The sequence below is a fragment of the Echinococcus granulosus genome (genome assembly GCF_000524195.1).
Source record: "Echinococcus granulosus chromosome Unknown EG_S00029, whole genome shotgun sequence".
NCBI lineage: Eukaryota > Metazoa > Platyhelminthes > Cestoda > Cyclophyllidea > Taeniidae > Echinococcus > Echinococcus granulosus.
In genome coordinates, this window is record NW_020170409.1 from 51,975 (window position 1) to 70,382 (window position 18,408).

An 18,408-nucleotide genomic window follows, 5' to 3' on the forward strand; every position below is an offset into this window, starting at 1 on the left:
CAAATAGAGACCTACGAGCAAGCGAGATCTACCTCAGCCTTATGATTACCTACGCGCCATTCCATTCACGGCATTTTTGTTTAAAGTCCACCACTCCTTCTGTAAATTTAAAATTGGTGTTTTCTTTGGCCTTATTGACTGCATTAGGTCCTCTAAAAAAATATATTAATGTGCTTCTTGCGTCTCCTTATGCCCAACTTTGGTACTTATGACTGTTTAAGCCTGCGAGGCTTTTAAGTATTGCCATAGTCTGGGGTTCAGTTCAACCAAAAACCGCTTTTATTCTGAAATTACTGCCTACTACAAATATTTTTACGAACTCTGTACGTAAAACAAAGCATTCATTTTATGCGTAGGAGTTTACATGTTAGTACGTCTTCACTTAAAAGAGAATATGGAACTTTCTATTTTTAACCTGGCGTTCCCCTTCTCAACCAGGTCTGGTGGTTCGATTACAATAGCCGGCCCGGTTTGGGAAATTGTGCATATTTTCAATCGAGATTAAACGCACCGTCCTGTTTTTCAAGCAAAACGTCACTTAATTTTGTCCTACATGAGTCCACATTTTACCAGCTCCAACCATTTATTTATTTATCAGTCGGAAAACTCAGGGATCCTACTTAAAATCAACTGCTAGAGTAGGAAAATATTTGGCCTTTCTGGAAGGTGGAAGACTTTTCACTTGCACTTTATCGGAGGAATTTGACCTCCATGCGGGATTGGAAGTTTGTTTGTCAACGAAAAGTCTTGGTTCTATTTTTATTTACGGGATTTACCACCACGTAGCTCCAAAAATACATCTTCTGTGTTACAGCAATTATTTGAAATAATGGACAGTGAATGAACTTTTTCAGCTGTAGCCAAGGTGGCAAGTCTTTTTTGGCCTAGTATTTGATTCTTCAAGACGTGGATTTGATTTTAAAGGTTAAAAATGAAGTCAAGTATGCAACCGGAATCATTCCACACAGGACGAAATGATTTCCTAATCGGCATCATAATTAAGCCTTTTGAAGGTGCCAAAACAGAACAATGGGGATCTATACAAAAAAGTGAAGCTGTTCGTCTGAGATAACTAAATATTTTCGTTTGTCAATTGAGCAATTACGCTAGAAATCAGCAAAAGTTGATGAACAGCTTCGTTTTTTTATAGAATAGTACTATCCGTTTATCTGCTTGCCCAAAGTGATTGTCTAAAGGCAACAATCACCTCAAGGATGCGGCGTGGCTCCTTATCAGTTTATAATAGGTGGTTGCCTAAACTTGTGCACGAGAGAGAGATTTGTTGAGCTTAAGAAAGCGAGCTGGATTTTTGCGGATAATAGCATTTTTGGGTAGCAACTGGAGTTATTAAAAATAACGAAAATTGGTGAATCGGACATCTGAGCAGCCGTAGTGGTCAATTTTCCTCCGGGACCTCCGGAGCGATGGTACCAATAACGAAGAGGATGAGCGTGCAAACATATTTTTTATTATTCCTAAGATAACTGGTTGAGATTTTGATTACATGATCTCGTAGGAGGCCTTTGAAATCAGGGCACGATATTCTAGTAATAGGTTTCTCTTTGAAAAGCTTTGAATCGAAATGAAGGTGAATTTAAAAGGTGAGTACCTATTCTGACTTATTTATCCATACATTGACAATAAAAAGAAATCCATCATTTTCTGACTTGTTAGGAGAACAATAAATCTCTCTTGTGGTCACTTATGCTGACATTTATGCTTCCGATTTGCTCCTTTCTGACCCGACCTCATTTGTGGGCTGTTGCAGGTGATTTACTATCGCAATGCCGTGAAAGCGAAACAGTTGGGTCCACCAAAATAGCACCAAATCAGCCATTCATGTATGCAACAAATCCCATATTTTGGACAAAAATTTCCTATTTCAAAGGGCTATTTTTGACTCCTAGACGCATGCAGACACAAGGGGGCATGGAGGGACACCGGAATTATCACATTCCAAAGAGTTTATTCTGTTTTGACATTGACAGAACTGGTTAGGCATCGACATTTGCGAGAAGGGGGCTGCTGCTTGGCTGTATGAATTGTTGACGATAAACAGAAATTAGAGTTCTCAAGGCAACTATCCTAACGTTATTTCAGATGAAAAAAGGCAGATCGTCCGCCCTCCATATAGGCACGTGGTGAGGATCAAGCTTCGTTTATCCATCTAGTGTATCATTATAAACACTGCGTTTAGGTTGTGATGTTACAACGTGTTAGAGTTGAAGTTCAACACACATTTTGGAAAAGATTAGTTAGAGGTGTGCATGCAATTTGAGAGTTGACAAATTAAAAACCAATCCTTATTTAGTTATATTAAGGAATCGTGATGAAAAGCGTAGCTAAGACTGGCGGCTACTCTGGAACATGTAAAAATATTCAAATACTGAAACTCAGAGAATAAAGAATCCATTTAACGCTCGAAGATAGCAATATACAGTAGTAAGAATATGAAATTAATATGGCTATCCATCTGTTTTATATCGGATTTAAAAAGTAACTTAAAGGCCACTTTAACTTCTCTTTACAAAGGAGTACAATTTGAGAATGGACAAAAGAACGTTAAGAGGTTGGTAACCTGTGAAAATTTTAGAAACCGGTAATTGCCTGTGGTTCACACCTGTGACTTTTCAATTCATGTTTTCTATTTCGGCTTAAAACATTGAACGAAAGACGACTAAATTTGACTTTAGGATGCAGTCAGCATAAAAACAGGAACCCCACTTGGTTGTCCAAAGTAAAACTACCCAACTAGTAGGCTTCACGAGCCCCGACGTGTAAAAAGGAGCATGCTTATTACCGACTTAATGGAGACCTCGACCAGAGTAAAACTCTTTAGGTCCAAACAATGGAACCGTAAAGTAAAATGTCGACCTATTCATTAAATATACTTGCTTTATTAAACGCCTTCTTATCATCACATCGTTCAAACACTCCCCTAGCATGGGATCTTGGAAAGCAATCCTTCTTCCCCAGGAAATTTATTAATATTTTCAGAACCATTAAAAAATCCTATTTTTGCCATCATCGATCCCAAAACTGACAATATACGCGCATAGTCTCTCTGGATAAGGTATCCTAGTGGCCAATAGTTTCAGTATCTTTGGAAGGAATTTCCTCCTGCCATATACCACCGAACGTCGGTCACACCATTTCGGTAGTTCTTGAATGAACCCAGGATTGAAGTAACTCATTAACTTATCGCCAACTGAAAGTGGACGATTTTAAGTTACATTTTAGCGATCCATCCGAGCAAATACTGGCATTTTATGCTCCCGACTGTAATAATCTGAGCACTACATATAAAACACGAAAGTACTTTTTCGTGTTATATCTTACCGTTTGTCAAGAACAAAAAGCTGTCGGAGCCTAGTTTATCTGCACTTTAGCTGCGCGAGGTCATACGAACTTTAGCTGGGTGAAAGCGAGGGGGGTGGAATCCTTTCCTCTGGATCGTTAATGGCATGCTGTACTTATGACACGTGCCAATGAGTGGGTGATGTTTGCCTCCATCCCTTCAGCAGCCTTGACACCTGCATAATTAGAGGTGTTAGCGTGAAAAGTCGCGAGGCAACCACATTTTTTCCCCTCTAGTAGGTCTGGTGAACAGTGTATTTGTAGCCATGTGTCATATAGTCACTGATTTGTGTCAATAAGGCTGGGTGGGGGCATCTGCGATGGGAAACGCCAGAGTGACCTTAGGTTGGATTCGTGTTCAATCACGATATTTCTTCGTTCAGGTACAATGCTTCTACATTTTGACCTAAATGCATTATTTAATGTTTAACTATTTGATATTTAGTTAGGGAACTTTTCTTTAGTATATTCATTTTTAATCAAACCTTAATCTTCGCTAATAATATTGAATTTGCAAGTTGAATAGGGCCAAGCCTTAATTTTTTGGTATTTGCCACTATCCTCTCAGTCCTCCCGTGTGTTTGCGTGTTCTACAACTTCTTTGGGGTTGGCTTGGGCGCCTATTTAAGTGCCTAAGCTGATGATCTGAATTAACAAACGACTGAAGTCTTCGTTTTCATTCAATCTGCATCTATAAACTTGAATAAAGAGAGCAGCTAAATTCCCTTGCATTTTCATTTACATATAGCGAATTTATTTGAAGGCAAAGATAACAATGTAACCTGTGGGAACTGTAACACGGCAACAGAGCGCCATAAACCCCTCAAATTCCAGGTTTACTCAAGATTCGTCATTTAAATTTAATCTCATCTACTGATTTTATGGAAACGTAAGGAGGAAAACGATACCACTAAGCACGCAAGTTCCCCCACAAATACCATCATTCTACGTTGGAATGCGAGGAGATCAGTGAGACCCCAGTTTAAAAATACCCTCTGAATGGTCAAATGACCCAAGGAAGTATCGCGATCCAGTAGCAGTTTGGTTCAACATTTCTTCTTGCTGACGTTCTGGCGGAGAGGAAATAAATTATTTGTGCAAGAGAATGATAATCGTTGGCTAGATCAAGTGCTTTTTTGCAGAAACAAAGAGTGGCGTAAAGGCACCCTGGATGGCTACTAGATTTTGACAAAAAAACACTCAAGTGAAGCCAGATCCTGACAGGAAAAAGTGGATTTAAACGCAGTGTTAGGAAAGTAAGATATGTAACATCCTGTGACGATTCAACTACTCTATTCACTACTACTCGTTTTACTTATATTTATTCTCCAAGTTATAGAAAACAAAATAAGTAGAAAGTTAGGGACAATGAAGGCGCATTCAGAGCCATGTTCAAAATTTCTGGAGAATCTACGCAAAAGTCAATTAAAATCGGAGTTACAGTGGCGCATAAATAAACCCCAAGGTTACAGCATTGTACCGTTCCCTATGTTGTTTCCCATCGAGGGTCTCATCGAATACATTTGGGCGACCCCATGGACCTGATCAAACCTACTATCTATATAAATCACTGTACCACATAATCGGCTTTGTTCCCATGGCACCCTCGAGATTCGGTCCTCAAGGCAGTGTTTTGATGCCCAGGCTATCTAAGTCTGCTAACTCTCACTTCACGCCTGGAAATTTATCTAAGTTCGTATGTCTTTTAGCGTCTTCAAATTTTACTTTATAGGTAATCATACGTTCAGAACGGTAACTTTGACCTGTTAGTTACCAGTGGAAATACGCTATAGAATGTGAGCAACTACAGTGGTTGGCTGAATTGGCATTGACTCTCAACGGATGAATTATGAGAGGCACATGAGATTTTGACACATTTGTTGACCTAAAGTTCCCCATGGTGGCCACTATTAGGATGAGGTAAGATCAAGGAGTTTTAAAGCTGTCTATGGAATGACTGTTTACCCATAAAAAGGCTTAAATTATTGCCAAAAGCTGAATCTCTCATACCTTTACATGTTGAAGGGAACAAATAATAATGAAACAGCTTCAAAGTGAAAAGAAGAATATAGATAGAACGTAGTCCCGAGAAGCTGAATGTTTCTACTTTTGGACAAATAATCCCATGAAAAGTATTGCCAAGCAAAAAGCGTCCAAGCACTGCTTATAACAGAGTTCGCAAAGACGGTGTGGTAATTACGGTTAGGTCTGCCATTCTCCTATCTGTTAAAAATAACTGCATTGACTTCATTCACACCTCAAGGTTTATGGTAGTACACTTTAATAATGTTGTGACTGTGGACGCGGAAGAATGACTGCAGGAAGTGCTGATGGTGGCATCCGAAACAAGACAGGAATTGGGCAACAGAACGATGTATGCTTACAATACCTACAGACAATCGTATGAACCTTTATTTACATCAACTATGCAATCATCTGGCTCTTTTATGCATTTGTTGGACTTTTAACATCTCTAAAAGATACAAAGATAATGAAAGATATGGCAAGTGAATCTCATGATCCCGTGTTTGTGTCTACCTATCGCACACAAAATTGACTTAAACAAGACGCAGACAAAAACGGAAGGCTCACCTCGTTGAGCACTGACACTGTTAGGCGAGAGGGTCCGATGTCGAAAGGAAGAAGTGGGGGTAGGTATGGTGGTTGGACGCACCACGAAAATGGGTACCTCGTAACCTCCATCACCAGCTCCAAAAGGAGAAAGGAAGCGTGCCGAGTGGCGAAGATACTGTCGGTCGGATCGTGGGTAACCACCCATCAGTTCGGCAAAGAGGGGCGAGGGTGCGTAAGCCAGACCATGTCCTACTGCTGATGCGCTCCCCCCGACGGGGCCAGGGCTCAGTAGTAGGCGGTTTGGCCGCCACACACCGTCCCGATCAAGGCTACCTTTCCTTAAGTCTGTCGATTGATGCGCCTCCGCTGTGCCGTTGCCTCGACGGCGTGGACGGTCCGTGAAAGGCGGTCCGTGCAGCGGAGACATTGATTTGCCATTAAGATGGGGAACAAGCTTTGACATTGGTGGCTGAAAGGAATTTGGGTTTTGTGTTTTGGACGGTATTCAAGAGTGAAGAGGGCTTCTTGCAAAGTGATTAAAATGAGACTATATTTTCATTTTATGAAGGAAATTGGTTTAATTTGTTACATCCATTGCATTACCTTCATGCGAAATTAAAAAGTGCCTTCAATAAAGTCATAGGGCAATGAACTGTTCGTCAGACAAGTATCAACAAAAGTACCATCTTCAAGAGCATTCACGGGTACCATATATTCGAGGCCTATTCAAGGGCCAACGCGAGCCCAGCTTTCAAAAAGGATCTCGGAGACTTTTGGTAGTAGAAGGAAGGGGTGATGAAAGGCTGTTTTCCATGACAAGGTCCACTCTAAAAAATCTTCTCATCTCACCTCGTCTAATGGAATGCTTATTCACTGATGCCTCCATAGCATGTTCATTTATAAACACTCATAGAAGGAATTGACAAGGATAGCATTGACATTGAACATGGTTGCTACTGAAGTTTCATAAGCAACTCGATCACCACCTCCACCCAACCAACTGGACTACACCTTCCAAAACTAAAGTTTATTTAGCACCAGACCATAAGCATCCTCTACCTACTCTATCGTTTTAAACTCAGTCGATCTGATTAAGAAGACATTTTACATTTTTGGGAAATCCGGGCAAGGTAAGGAATTTAAGGTATCACGTACCAGTTGACGGTGATGAAGAATTTGTTAAAAGGTAAAATTCAACCAATTGAGGATAAAGACCAAAATGAAAGGCGTTCGACAACAACGTAAGTTGTTGTGTTCAAGAATGCTTATTGATTGGATCTATTGAAAGATAAATGCCTTCTGTTAGTAAAAATGCTACCTTTCCCTTATAACAAATTGTTTTCTCTTCTTTATGAAGCACAAGACAAAAAAGTTGAGCGCGTGCAGCATGGAGGTGAAGAAACATACGCACACAGCATTTATTCCACGCATGCATTTTGGAGACATTTTCACAAGCACGTGGATAATATTGTCCGAAGAGAACTGATTGGTAATGAAAAACAACTGCCCGCTTTTCCATAGGTTTACGGCATTCCTGTGATAAAAGGCACATAAACGACTACAGTGAAAGCAGTGATAATGGTCATTTGCTCTTCAAAACAGAATGTGCGATTTCACCAGAACACCATCAGCAGAAATCGACGGAAAAAATGTGGTGAAGAGGTATTTGCCTTCGTTGTGTGTTTATCGGAACTGACTTCATTCTCTGAGCTGTTTTGAGGACATTTTGGCGTTCTGTCCATGCCTATGGCCATCTAACGCTTCCTTCCACACAATCGTATTTCTTACTACATCGTAATGGACGACTGGGAACTACAGTGGTAGCAGCAGTAAGCAAACCCTGTCAAATTAATTCATTATCCTAATAGCTATTGAGATTGGCTAAATCTGAAGAGGATCGCTACTAAATGCTTCGTGAAACCTCGTTGACCTCCGGTATTCATGCCAACTTCGAACTTGGCACCATGGTCACTAGTAAAGAGAGGTCTGCTTTCAGGACTTAAGACTTACGATTTAACCTGTGGACTAGCAGATATTACTGCAGGCAGGATCCTTTCCCCGCCGATAGCACCAATTCAAGGAAGATAATCAAACCTACAGAATGTTCTACCACAAATGTGATGTTTAACAATCCCTATATGGTGCTAATTATTTGCATCATTCCCATTTCGGACGCTAAAATGAGGAGGGGAGGATTAACGTCTTCATCCTGATGGCATGACGTGTTGTTTATGTCCTTTCCGCCACTGCCTACGCTGATAATAAGCAATTATCTTTCTTACTTCTTTAGTGATGGATCGAAGAGGAACAAATTGACATTGTTTTAAACACTTTTATGTCCGCAACCTACCTGCGAAACATCCACCCGCAATGGCTGATGCCTTTTTGTTTGCTGCGTCTGTGCAGGTATCTGCTGTTCCACCTGTTGCTTGCGGTTGTTTGGCAGCCTTGGCTGTAGTGTACCTCTGCTAGCATTTAAAAATGAGGGAATAGCGATACCAGGAGGACCCAAAACTCGCGGAGTTAGAGGAGTTGTGAGACTTTGGAGAGAGTGTGGCCTCAAGGTTTTGTCGTCGACAGATCCTGTGTCGATCCTGTCAAAGCCCTCCTCAATATCACTTTCGACAACAAGTCGATGAGGCGACGGTTTGACGGTGTAGACAAAGTGAAGCGGAGTTGAGGACGTCGATGGAAGAGGCGGGGAGGAGGGTGCCGACTGTGATGGTAGCGGTGACGACAGATCTGCGATTTTAACCTAAAAACGAACAAAAGAACCTAGCCAATGAGAATGTCTGAAGAACCTAAATAATCGACGCTGTCGTTTCGTGAATCATTACCAAGTAAAGGCTTGACTATATTGCTAGCTAATATTTGTTCTTCACCCACAAAAGAGAATAGTAATAGATTGAGATAAGGGCAAAATCTTTATTAGATAAGAACCATGCATTTGCGGTTGTCTTTAAACAACTATATTCAAAAAAATACCATTTTCCTAGTGCCGTCCAACATGACACCAGTGTGTGTATGTATGTTAGTTTATTAAAACCCAAAGTCGAGAGCCGACAAGCGGATTTACATGAATTCTTAAAACAAAGTCACTAATTTTTCCCCCTAGTTACTCCAACCTACAACAAAATTCAGTGTTTTTCCCTTCCCCGTCTAACACGACGAAAAATGCCAAAACTGCGCCACAAATGATGCTTCAAGCCCCCTAAGCCTTTATTATTCCAGCTTCATATATTTGCTCCTTTAAAAAAGCCCTCTGTTCCAACCTTCGAAATGACCTTGATTTGGTTGCGGCCAATAAATCTTGGGCGGCTGATGCCGCCTGTCTCTTTTCTGCCGAAGTGGCAGCGCTTCAATTGTGGGAATTATGCTGGAAATGGTTGTGTAATGCATAAACAATGTCTTGCTGATGACACTTCACTCAGACTACTTTTATTTGCAAAAGATTCCCTTTACAAGTTTTTTAACAAGCTCTGGCAGTTTTCTTCTTGGTCTTCAAAGGCCATAACAACAAGAGAAAAAACCTGTCGAGATTGATCTGTGAATTGCTTTCTCTTTTAACGTCTAGGTTTTTTGTGTTTCAAGCGCCCAAGAAAGTTAATAGCATGAGGAGGTGCTTCCACCAAACTGATAATCTCTCTTCGTTAAATGTAACTGATAGGTTTCCCTATTCTTCTTACAACAGAATGGTGAAAGGATGGTCTACGGTCAACCGAGTTTCTGGTAGGCACATGCATTCCCACTGCAAATTTCGATGATAAATTTTCCTTACTGCCTCTCGTAGGCACAGTGTCAGTACTAGCAGATGCAAATATCCCACATTCTTATGCTGGAAAAAGGCATACATGGCTTTCATAACGCAAGTAGTCTCGAACAGGCGACACCTCCTTCTCATCCAGAGGAAAAACTTGGCCCATTCAGATGGCGCTTACTGAATACAAGTACAAAACTTTACTACGGTGTTTATCAGTTAAACGTTTCACCAGAAAAGAAAAATAATTTTCCGGACTTGTGGGAAGATTTAATTGGACGATTGGATAATTTGGTGGGTACTCCTGTCCTAGTGGAATGCGTGCCATTTACGGGGCGGAGGGAGGTAATGTCAGACAAGGGGGATTTAACACCCACGCAGTGTTTGGTTAGCAAAACAAGCTCCCGGCAACCGTTTGTCTGTCTGCCAAATTGTCTGTTATTCATATTGGAATGAGTGGCAACCCCTAAATCAGCTGCTTCAGCCTGATTTCGAGATTCTGCGTCGTAAGAAATAATTTCTTTCCGCCCTTAGGAATGAATGCTAAAGCAGAACTAGAGAATAGGAAATAGAAACCTAGCCAAAGACGGGAACCGAAGTCCAAAAGGATAGGCTCAAATTCTACTTCTGGAGGCCAATAGGAATTATTCAAACTTAAAATGTAAAAGGGTAGCTCGAAATTTCTATCAAAAGGAGAAAGAGTGTTTTTGATGAACCAAAATGCCTCCATACAAACAAGTGCTTGTAGCCATAAATGGAGTTCTTTGTGACCTGAGGCGCAAGAACGGAGGCTGCAGATAACAGGAGACCTCCAGGCCAGTAAGGCACCGCAATAGGACACCCAGCAATACGACTTTTGAACTGCAAGGTGTAAATATTACAAAGGCAGGTGATTCCCAGTCAATCTCGTGAGCGTTTGGTGCGTAAACCGCCTGATCCTGAAATTTTGAACTGTTAACTCACACTGCTAGGATAGGTCAGGGTACTGGTAACTGCTTCCCATTTGGAAGCTTCGAATAAGCTCATTTCAAAGAATCCGTACAGTTCCCACTTCATACAATTTTTTTTTCATTTCTACTATTCTTCAGGCAAACGTTCCCACTTTGATCTAAGCATTCCCCTTACTTGGTATCCCATCGCCTATCTTCATCGTCGAGGCCCTATCTCCTCTGTATCTCGAGGCAGCTTTCAAACATATGGTAGAGGATCTTTCATTTTGTTTACTAAACCGCATACTGGATGATCAAGATCAGAGTTTGCTTGAATATGTGAATGAACATATCCGATAATCTCTTCCTAAGTTGATTAAATCGCCATGATAAAGCCAGATTTATTAATATCCCAAGCAAATTCACAAGTAAGACAAAGCTGACAGCATTAGTTAATAATTACCCTGGATGGAGCAGCAATCAGTTCCATAAAGGCACTCACAAATTTTTTCTGCTGTCCAACAAAAGTCTCCCCACTGGAAGGACGATGCCTCACCTCCGTTCGATAGATGGGACCTCCAGAAGAACCTGCGGGAGGAGGTTGAGGTGGAGGCGGTGACGCTATGGATGGGGGCTCGGGGTCTGTGGAAGTCATGTAGGGTCTCATGAGGACATCCAGACGCCGGCTGTCTATTCTCTCCACCTCTGCACTTTCCGAGAGTCGTCGACCCTGATTGCGGTAAATGCTTTCGTAGTTGGCGTAGGAGTCATCCATGGGCCTCTTTGGTGTTGCTGTACTCACGAGGCCCCGCAGCTGTGGTGATGTCGCAATACCCACTGCATCCTCCCCTGCCGGTGCGTATGGAAGTCGTGATGGGAGGCCCACGCAGTCGGTAGTGACGCGTCGCTCGAGTCGGTGAGACGGCCGCATTTTCGGCGGTCTAGGCGGCTTGTTGAGATCTCCCGCAGTTCGACCAGGGATCATAAGACCCTCATCTGGCTCCCATTCATATATGCCCTGAGATATCGAGCCGTTGGTACGAATTGTGGCGCCTCGAACAGAGTCTTTTGAAAGGCCAAAATGATGAATGGGAAAAGGTGGTAACTTCCAATGAAATCTCCTATATATTTTGCAGACAGATAAGGGCTGCAATCTAATAAATATATTTAAACTTTACATCGTTCCCCAGTAAATTTCGTGACTTTTGACTTGATAAGCCCCCTGAGAAAAGCCCTCTTTATCAAGCTGCTTCAAGCAGAAACAGTCAAGTATTTTAAGGCTTAGTTTGTTGCACCGCTTTCATCAGAAAGTATCACATTGGCGACACAGTGCTAGGGGATCTTATCCTACTTATTGACACTAGGGATGCATAAATTCCTGAATCTTTTTTGCATAGACTTGCTACAAATCACATAAGTGAAATGTCTAGCACTTCATTTCACGTAAACATTCACATCAAGATAAAACGTGTAAGAAAACAGATTACGAAAGTAATAAAGTTGAAACTGTATGAAATCGCGGATACTCTTCACACTTATCAATTATCAAGGATTGCAAAGTTATTCTGCACCACTAATAAGCGAGATTTTGAAGTTATTTAGTTGTTTTTATAACAATATCACAATTTAAACCCTTTTTACGTATTACTGATATGCTGAGTGATCCACCTACCTACTTTGAACAAGTAATGCGTATGCCGTTGTTTCACTCTCGGATAGTGAATGTTACCCTCGTTGAAAAACTTCTATCAGTACTGCTTGCCAACTTTAATTCTCAAAAACGATGCATCAGAGAGTTGAGCAACTACATTTACGCACTGAACTGCACTTTTAGGAGATTTGAAGCCACAACGATATTTCACATTGGTTGAAGATCTTTGGTCCCACGCTCATGCATATTACAGTGGTTTGTCATCATAACTGGCGCTGTCTATCAAACACAGGCGTTTTCTGCCTCAAGTGAAGGCCTTCCTCCAATGAACTCGAACATACTCATGTTTGGCACCTTTCACTTAAAACTCCTTCCAGAGTGTTATCTTGTGCTTCCAAATCGGGCCACTTGTTCGCAGTGTTAGAGGGACATCATTCAAACCTCACCAACAGCTTCAATTTCATTGTGTTATTATCTTACAGTGTTCCATGTAATAAAACAGCCAATTCAATGTTAGCTTGTTGTGAATACACCGACATCCGCCTGCCAAATGCCAAAAATGCTCCCTCCTTAGCAGTTTGAATAAAATCCTAATTGAGCTGCTTCTGATGCCGCTATTGCATTCAAATCATACATCCGAGAACATTTTTGATTACAAATTTTATTTCCATCGCCTGCTTTTACATTACACCTCAAAATAACTGACACAAATTGTACGTGGATGCAATTAAATGCTATTTTCTTGAGTGCGATAATTAAATAAAGAAAGACGTTCATGCACAACCTGGTTTATTAACATTTAGTGGGGTTTTGCAGCATGTTTTATCACGAATCTCTCACCAAATTAACTGTGCGATTTTATTGCCGTCTTTCCAAAAAATTGAAGCAGTGATTTGAAAACGACCCACCAAAGTTAAAGCTCATTGTCTTGCGCTTTCTGGTAGTTATCATTTTAATTAGAGTATTTAAGATGCCGTAACAAGAGCCTCTTCAGCTTTAGCGAGAATTCTTTTCCTTATACCTTGGAATGTATGCACACTATGGGACCACAGACATTAATCCGTCAGGTTAGTTAGTCACGTGTTTCTGGGGTATTTTGGCATCAAAAGCTCAAGCTGAAAACATTTTTGGCTGATGGATGAAAAAACAGAACACTATGTTAGGATTAACGCATTAAATTCTTTCTTCATGGTTACGATAGAGCGATGACATCTTCAAGCTTTGGAAGGCTAGTACATCAGTAGATAATTGGAAGGCAGAAAAGGTTTTTTGCAGTGTTTAACCTAAACTAAGATTCATTAGTTAAGCCTCTTAGAACCTCTTTGAGAGCTAATTTTGACAACTGAAGAGATTTCGCTAATTACCGTCAATTTATGCTTCCAACCTAAAAAGAAACCGCGGAATTTTCCATGGCCTTCATTCGTCTCAACTCTAACGGTAGTATTTCTACCGCATATTTCTTTTCTATACTAAATTACACTTTTATTGCCTAGTTGGCCTAAAATTAGCTGAAAGTAGACCAATAAATTGCTCCCTCTCTCCAGTTGGTGAGATTCCACCCTTCCCGCCAAGTAAAACTGCCCGACCTTTCTTAGAAGTATTGTAGCCCTCAGGACCTCTTTCCTCGAAACTCGTTAAAACGATACTTTTGAAACAGTATTTAGCTAGGATATTATAAAATAAACGGTTTGGTTACGGCCATTTACGTTATTTGGAGCAGATGGATAGGTAAAACAATCATCGGTAGTATTTTGACTTGACCTTATTGTGACTACCTTTTCAGTGAACAAGCACGTCATCGGCTCGGATTGAGTTTAGGTATGCCCTTAACTTTACCATCTAGGCTCGTACCGCACAGGCCAGATGTCTCCCATTAATTCATCTGCCTTCTAATTCTGCCAAGAATTACTCAAGTGCCAAAGTGGCGATAATGTTGGACAGTGCTACTGGGTGCCACGTTAAAAGGCTTCTGCAACAAAAGTCTGCAGCTGTGAAAACTCAAATCAGAAATGCTACCAGAACCTCAGCTACTCCTGACAACTGCTTCGATCTCGAGTTTGAAGGAATCAGAAGCTTAATCCCAAAACTATAAAATCGTGACTTGAAACCATCCTATTTGCGAAACAAATGTACTCGTTGCAGAACTTCGTCCGACCTTAGACCCTTCTTTTCAGATTGATGCAGTTTGCTATCGTAGAGGTTTGGTATCCTTGGGTTTTCAAACTAGAGGCGTGTTATTTAATAAATCTACTCGCACTCACTAGTATTACTGCTAAAGAAACGAAACAAATTTATTGTATGATGGCTGTTCAATGGAAGATTACCGACGATCGAAAAAGAATAGAGAACGCTGTAAGTGAAGGACATGAAAAGAAAATAAAAGGAGTCAAGTGTCTGATTAACCTAATTCTGTGGGGTTCGTCAGTCTCCTGTGATTTGACGACTGCATTGGTGAAGTATGGGACCATGCTAATGCCGCCGAATCGTCAGTCTTTTACCAGGTTTTTAGCAAATTTACTTCCTGAAATGTACTAGTTACAAGGTTCCCGAAGAACACTGAAGCCTCAGAGCATAGATCATGGAAGCGTGGCAGAGCTCACCATAAGGCACTTGCGTTGTCCTGTTCGACATGGCCGGTTTGCCATCAGCGAAGCGGACCGTCTTGCGCGAGAGCGAGTCGCCAAGGTTGGAGGAGGCGATGGAGTTACAGCTGTCATGGATTTCGCTATTAAGATCAACGCTGTCCCAGAAGCCGCGTCCACTGAATCCGCCTCGAGGTGAGTCAGCTCCCACCTCGGAGGTGGACCGCTGGCCCTTTAGAATTCCCCGGTGCGTTGGTGTCGGCGTCGGCATCTGCGCTTGCACCTGCGGCGTAGGCGGTCGGTAGGCCAGCTGCACTGTCGGCTCTGTGGGTTTCGGACTGAGCGATGAGGAGCGCTGACCTCCACCACCACCGCCACCGTTGGTACCCAATGCACTGTGATACCACTTAGGAAAATGAATTTGGGAGGGGACCAAGTTAGGTGCTGTCTCGCCCAGTCTGGTTTGACCAAATTGATCGGACATCTGGTAGAGAGAAAGGAATAAGGCACGAGTTAGTTCCTTGTTTTTTTATAAGGGAAATTTTGTTCGAATTTATCTTCTTAGCCATATTTAAGCTCAGATATTAATTATTCCGAAGTATTAAGCAGGAGTATACAAAATTAATGTTGGCTTCTCCATCAAACATTGGAAAAAGTGAGCTGATGTAGAAGGAAGGCCTTAGAATCCTAAACAAGTTCATTAAGCCCATTTATCCCAGTGTTATACAGTGACTTTTAAAAACCCCCCACGTGTTGACCTAGTTAGAATTGACTTTGTACGAAAGGTATACGCATCATTTGGGGGTGTTCTGCGAAGATTTTCCTGTATTGGAATAGTTACCCTAAGTTTCCATCAGTATTAACGCTACCACTAACAGACCATAAACTGGAACATCTTTAAAGAGTCCACAATCAATCGTTTGTTGCTTTTGAACAACTAAATCCCCCTATTAACCATCATATTGCATGTCAATAGGGTTAAACCTGAAAACAGAGCCATAACAAATTGAAAGGATGTGGATCCTCCTCCGCAGAGATAAAATTTGCCATTTAATCTGCATTTTTGCACGTAAAGAAAGTCCTAGACTGAATGTGGCAACGGAAGGAGGGCAAGTCGCAGAGCAAATCAGTGCGACAGCGTCGACAGCTTGAAACGTCAACTGCAGAAGTGCCTAACTGTTGAAAGAAAAGTTCGTTGATGAAAGGATATGAAAGTTTCTTTCGGCTGACTCGTTAGTGGAGAGGATTCACTTTTTGAAGAGTATTTTACTAAGGAAGGTCATGGAAAACGATAGACTTCAGGCTACTGCAACAGGCGTGCTCACCATTCAGACAACGCTAGGGCCCATGATATACGCTGACGACAGAAAGCATCAGCTTCCCCTATCCTGCCGTTCTTGGGAGTCAGACTAATTAAATTTGTTCTTTTTTTTATTGCCAAAGATGGCAAGTGCCTTTTTTGTCACTGGCACACCAATTATACTTGTCTGCCAAATTGTAAAATTTTTGCCGCCAACGCTCGCACTGATTGAGAGACAATTGCCACACCGAGGAGGCAAATGAGTAGCTGATCAGTAAACTACTTGACACTTCAAAACTTCTACAAGCGAGTAAGCCAATAAACTCGTGCCTAGCAAAATACTTCACAGGGAACGGATTGAGTCACCATGACAACTGAAACGCATTGACTTCTAAGGCATTCGATTGTAAAGGGGTTTATTTAGATGTTAAGCGTTCAAGCTAAAGTGAGGTTCTTAATTCTACAATTTCTTATAAAAAAGCCTAGTTTCTTGGCAGTACTACACGAAGAAGTAAGTGCCAAGGGTTTTCTGTCGCATGCTAATGGCCTATTCACCTGTTCTGGGTGAATCAAGATGCCAGACAACGGTGTCATTGTGTGCATGCAGGCAACAACGAGCAGTCTTTTAGAACTTTATTTCATCAGGAAACCCGAGTTAAACTCCAAACCGCAGACTTCTACTTTAAGGCCAGCTCGGTTCGATGATGCCAACCACAGTCGCTCTGACTGTCAGCCTGTCTGAGGTTGCCATCTCAGTAGCGTGGCGGCGAGTGGTGCCAACGTTTCAGTGATCGTTTTACCTCTACAAGTCAATGGCGACCCCATCTGTGGCAGTTTCATTCTCAGGCCACAACTCTTCCCTGACCAAATCCATAGCCTTCCTTAAGACTGGGAAACATTAATTCGCCTTTGCGACGGGTAAGTATTATTGGCAAATGTTGCCCTACCGATGCTTTTCAGGTACTAGTTCAATCTGGGGATATGTGTAGAAATGCTGGGACAGCTAACTAGAAGGACAAATTTTGGTTCATTTTTTCTAATGTTCCGATAGAATAGCGTTGACTGATGAGGCACCACCTACCAGAGAAATGTCGTTCTCAAAGCTGCCGCGTTGACTTGGGGGTAAGTTATCCATTCGTCCGGTAGAGTAGATGGTGGTGGGCGGTGAGCTGAAGGTCGCGTAGGCTCCACGACCCAGGTGATTCATCTCCACAGGACGTGGGTTCAGTGTACTCATCACGTGGCTTTCCATCCGTGCCCCAGGCTGTAACAGATACTCCGTACTTATTTTCAAAGTTGTAGCTTTTCTCTTCCCTCAAAACTGCCTATTCAATAGAATAAAAAAATTAAGAGGGCCCTTAAAATAGTTCTTGAGTGTGGCACTTTTGGGGCTTTTTTAGCCCCCAAAGGTGATATGTGGGAATCGCTGCTGACAAAAATGTGGGCTGTGGCTTAGGTTCAGTTTATATCGTGATTAAACTTGAACTAATCTGGCCAACTATTAATAAACTGTTCACAGAGAGTTTAGGAGGAAGAATTTGCCAAAATCCACCCTATTTCATCCATATTCTAGCTTAACGCGCAATTTCAGTAATCTCATCGCTGAACACACGTTTCATAGAAGCTGTACATTGTACCCCCTAGCTATACTGTGGTCGTTATCCCAAAATTAAACGGAAAATAGACCAAATGCTACCTTTTACAGGACAATGATGTGTTGATGGAATGATTCTTAGAGTTGTTGACGCAAGAATTTATTCTTCAAATGATAAACACGTCGTCACTTCTTCGAAATTGGCATGCATCATAGAAGTAGAGTCACTTATGACTCAGTTGTAAGGTGAGAAAGTTGACCAATGAAATGGACTGATCCATTTAATTCGCCAAAGTTTATTTTATTTCTTTTAAGGTAGCCCGGGTTCGCCCACTACAATGACTTATGTTTTGAAGACCACTATTTAATTGTAGTGATCCAAAAGTGCTGTTATGGGGCAAAATTCCAGTCCATAGTGCATAAAAAACTGCAAGTTCCATAAGGGCATAACTTCATATTCCGCAGAGCGCATGGTGTTCAGCACCAGTAGAAAGAAAACAATAGGGATATTATCATTTGCCCAAGAAGTTTCCTGATTTGGCTGGAAAAATCAAAGATGTAGAATGTGGATACGTGTGCGCGTGTTTGAAATACGCCTCTGTCCTTTTCACTATGAAATTGCATCCTCAATTTCCAATGAAACAGTAATGTGTAGGAAGCATGT

General features: G+C 41.6%; 1 protein-coding gene across 1 annotated transcript; it reads right to left on the reverse strand. All coding sequences in view use genetic code 11, as the record gives it.

The window, feature by feature from the left end:
* Positions 1–4,323: 4,323 nt before the first annotated feature.
* On the reverse strand, positions 4,324–17,387 carry EGR_04545 (hypothetical protein; the record flags this gene model as incomplete). Its single annotated transcript, XM_024493794.1, has 7 exons — positions 4,324–4,427; positions 5,950–6,400; positions 8,282–8,686; positions 10,421–10,549; positions 11,081–11,682; positions 14,869–15,334; positions 17,232–17,387. 7 exons carry the CDS (start codon positions 17,385–17,387, stop codon positions 4,324–4,326), a joined length of 2,313 nt encoding a protein of 770 aa, XP_024351722.1.
* Positions 17,388–18,408: the final 1,021 nt, after the last annotated feature.